The sequence below is a fragment of the Phytophthora parasitica genome (assembly GCF_000247585.1).
Source record: "Phytophthora parasitica INRA-310 unplaced genomic scaffold supercont2.40, whole genome shotgun sequence".
In the NCBI taxonomy this organism is placed as follows: domain Eukaryota; phylum Oomycota; class Peronosporomycetes; order Peronosporales; family Peronosporaceae; genus Phytophthora; species Phytophthora nicotianae.
This window is the reverse complement of record NW_008649026.1, coordinates 234,787-236,667: the sequence shown is the minus strand read 5'-3', so window position 1 is coordinate 236,667 and position 1,881 is coordinate 234,787. Positions and strand designations below refer to the sequence as shown.

At 46.1% G+C, this 1,881-nt stretch overlaps 1 protein-coding gene across 1 annotated transcript; it reads left to right on the top strand.

The window, feature by feature from the left end:
- Window positions 1–912: 912 nt before the first annotated feature.
- PPTG_14090 (hypothetical protein) lies at window positions 913–1,638 on the top strand (the record flags this gene model as incomplete). Its single annotated transcript, XM_008911056.1, has 2 exons — window positions 913–1,121; window positions 1,443–1,638. 2 exons carry the CDS (start codon window positions 913–915, stop codon window positions 1,636–1,638), a joined length of 405 nt encoding a protein of 134 aa, XP_008909304.1.
- Window positions 1,639–1,881: the final 243 nt, after the last annotated feature.

The window sequence follows — 1,881 nt, the reverse complement described above, 5'->3', positions numbered from 1 at the left end:
AGCACTTTGAAACAGAAGCCAGCAACACATTTCCATCTCTGTGATCTCGTAAGGCATGGGTCGACCTTACATCACGGGGAAGGCAAGCGCCGCAAGCAGCATAAGCGCGTGTCAGTCGCGTACGGCGATAAAAAAGCTTATTTCGACTACTTAGATGATGGGCACAGTGTTAAGGAGTGCATTAAACACTTTTGCGGAGAACTACCTAGAAAAGGACACAGAGCCAAGGAGAAACTAATTTGTAAGTGGCGAAAGGCTGCTACAACAATAAGAAAGGCATTCGAATCAGGACGAGGTGGTCATCATAAGCGGAGAAGACTAGGTGATGCAACAGTACTGAGCAAGAAGGCTGAGGCCAAAATTGTTCAGTGAATTAACGAATTCAGGCAGGAAGGCGTGCCCGTTTCACGCTTCATGCTAGCGACAGAAGCCAAAGAGATAGCCTCTGAATATGGTGTTCCCCCTGAAAAATTTGCAGCTTCAGCCACTTGGATGCAACTATTCTTGAGGCGGCACAAGCTTTCTCTTCGGACAAGAACTCGCCAGGGACAGACTACACCAGAAGATGCAGCTGAGGCGGCTCGAGATTTTCGTGTATTGGTGCTTCGAATTGTCGTTGAGGAGAACTGCACCAGAATATTCAATGCAGATCAAACGGGTAGGAATTTGATGTTTTGATACATTGTATGAACATAACTTCAATCTAACTATCAATTAGCTGTATTTTTCGAATATGTTCCTGAAAAGACAGTATCCACGAAGGGAGCCAAGACAGTTTGGGTCAAGTGTGCTAATAAAGACAAAAACGCGCTACTGCAATGCTACTTGGGGATTCATGTGGAGTTAAGTACGATCCTTTTATCATTTTCAAGAGTGCATCCGCTAAGAAAGCTGACAAACAAGTCGAGAATAATGAACTTCGGCATGGATTTGGAGAACCTACGTGGCGAGAAATATCTCTTCTTCAACGACAGCATCCGTGTCAGATTTATTAGCTGGACCGTCCAGACCGGATATGACGAAGTGAATCTCGTCGAGTTGGTCTGCTTTGTCATCCTCGGCCATTCGGAGTGGTTTTTCGGGTGCTGGTCTGCTTATGGATACTCGTGCTCCAGCAGAAGGTGAGACCGTTGAACTAGGCACCAAACGTATCATCACTTTGCTAGAAAGATATGATCTAGCCGAGACAGTCGTTTATTCTGATGACGACATTGGAAGTGAATGCAGCAGTAGTGACAGCGATGGTGATAGTTAGATCTTAAAGTAACTAAAACTTTGACGCGGAATGATTATTTTTTAGGATTTGTAGATCATATGCCAAAAGATCGTGTTGGTGAGTTGTCGCCTATGACTACGATAAGACGGTAACTCGGATGGTCTTTCCAATCAGCGTGAACACGAGAAGGAAAGACAGAGAGTGAGAGTACCGAGTCTGTTGACAGCGGTCTGGTGGTGTTGGATGTGTTCGATTTACGGCAACTTCATGGATGGTATGCGAAAGAGATTACCTTCGGCCCAACAGACGCAGACGACATGAATTTGAAGGCGCAGAACAATCAGTCGACGAAGCGATTAATTGTGACGGATAGCTTTTACTCGACAGTGTCTCTTAGCCTCAAGCTACTCAATATGGGCTAACATCATGATGGAACTACATGGCGTGGATCGATTGAGGAGATGCCCGATCCACTTTACATGCAAAAAAAGGGTTAAGAAGATACCGAGAGGGACCTACCGTATTGCACAAGCGCGCAACTGCCTCCAGCTCGTTGCGTTGAGCTAGTTAGACTCAAAGCCGATGAGTATGATCGCTACGGGCTGCTGTACGAGGCGGACCAGTGTTTTACGGGCAGATAGCATGTGTCGCGTAGTACAGTGCCG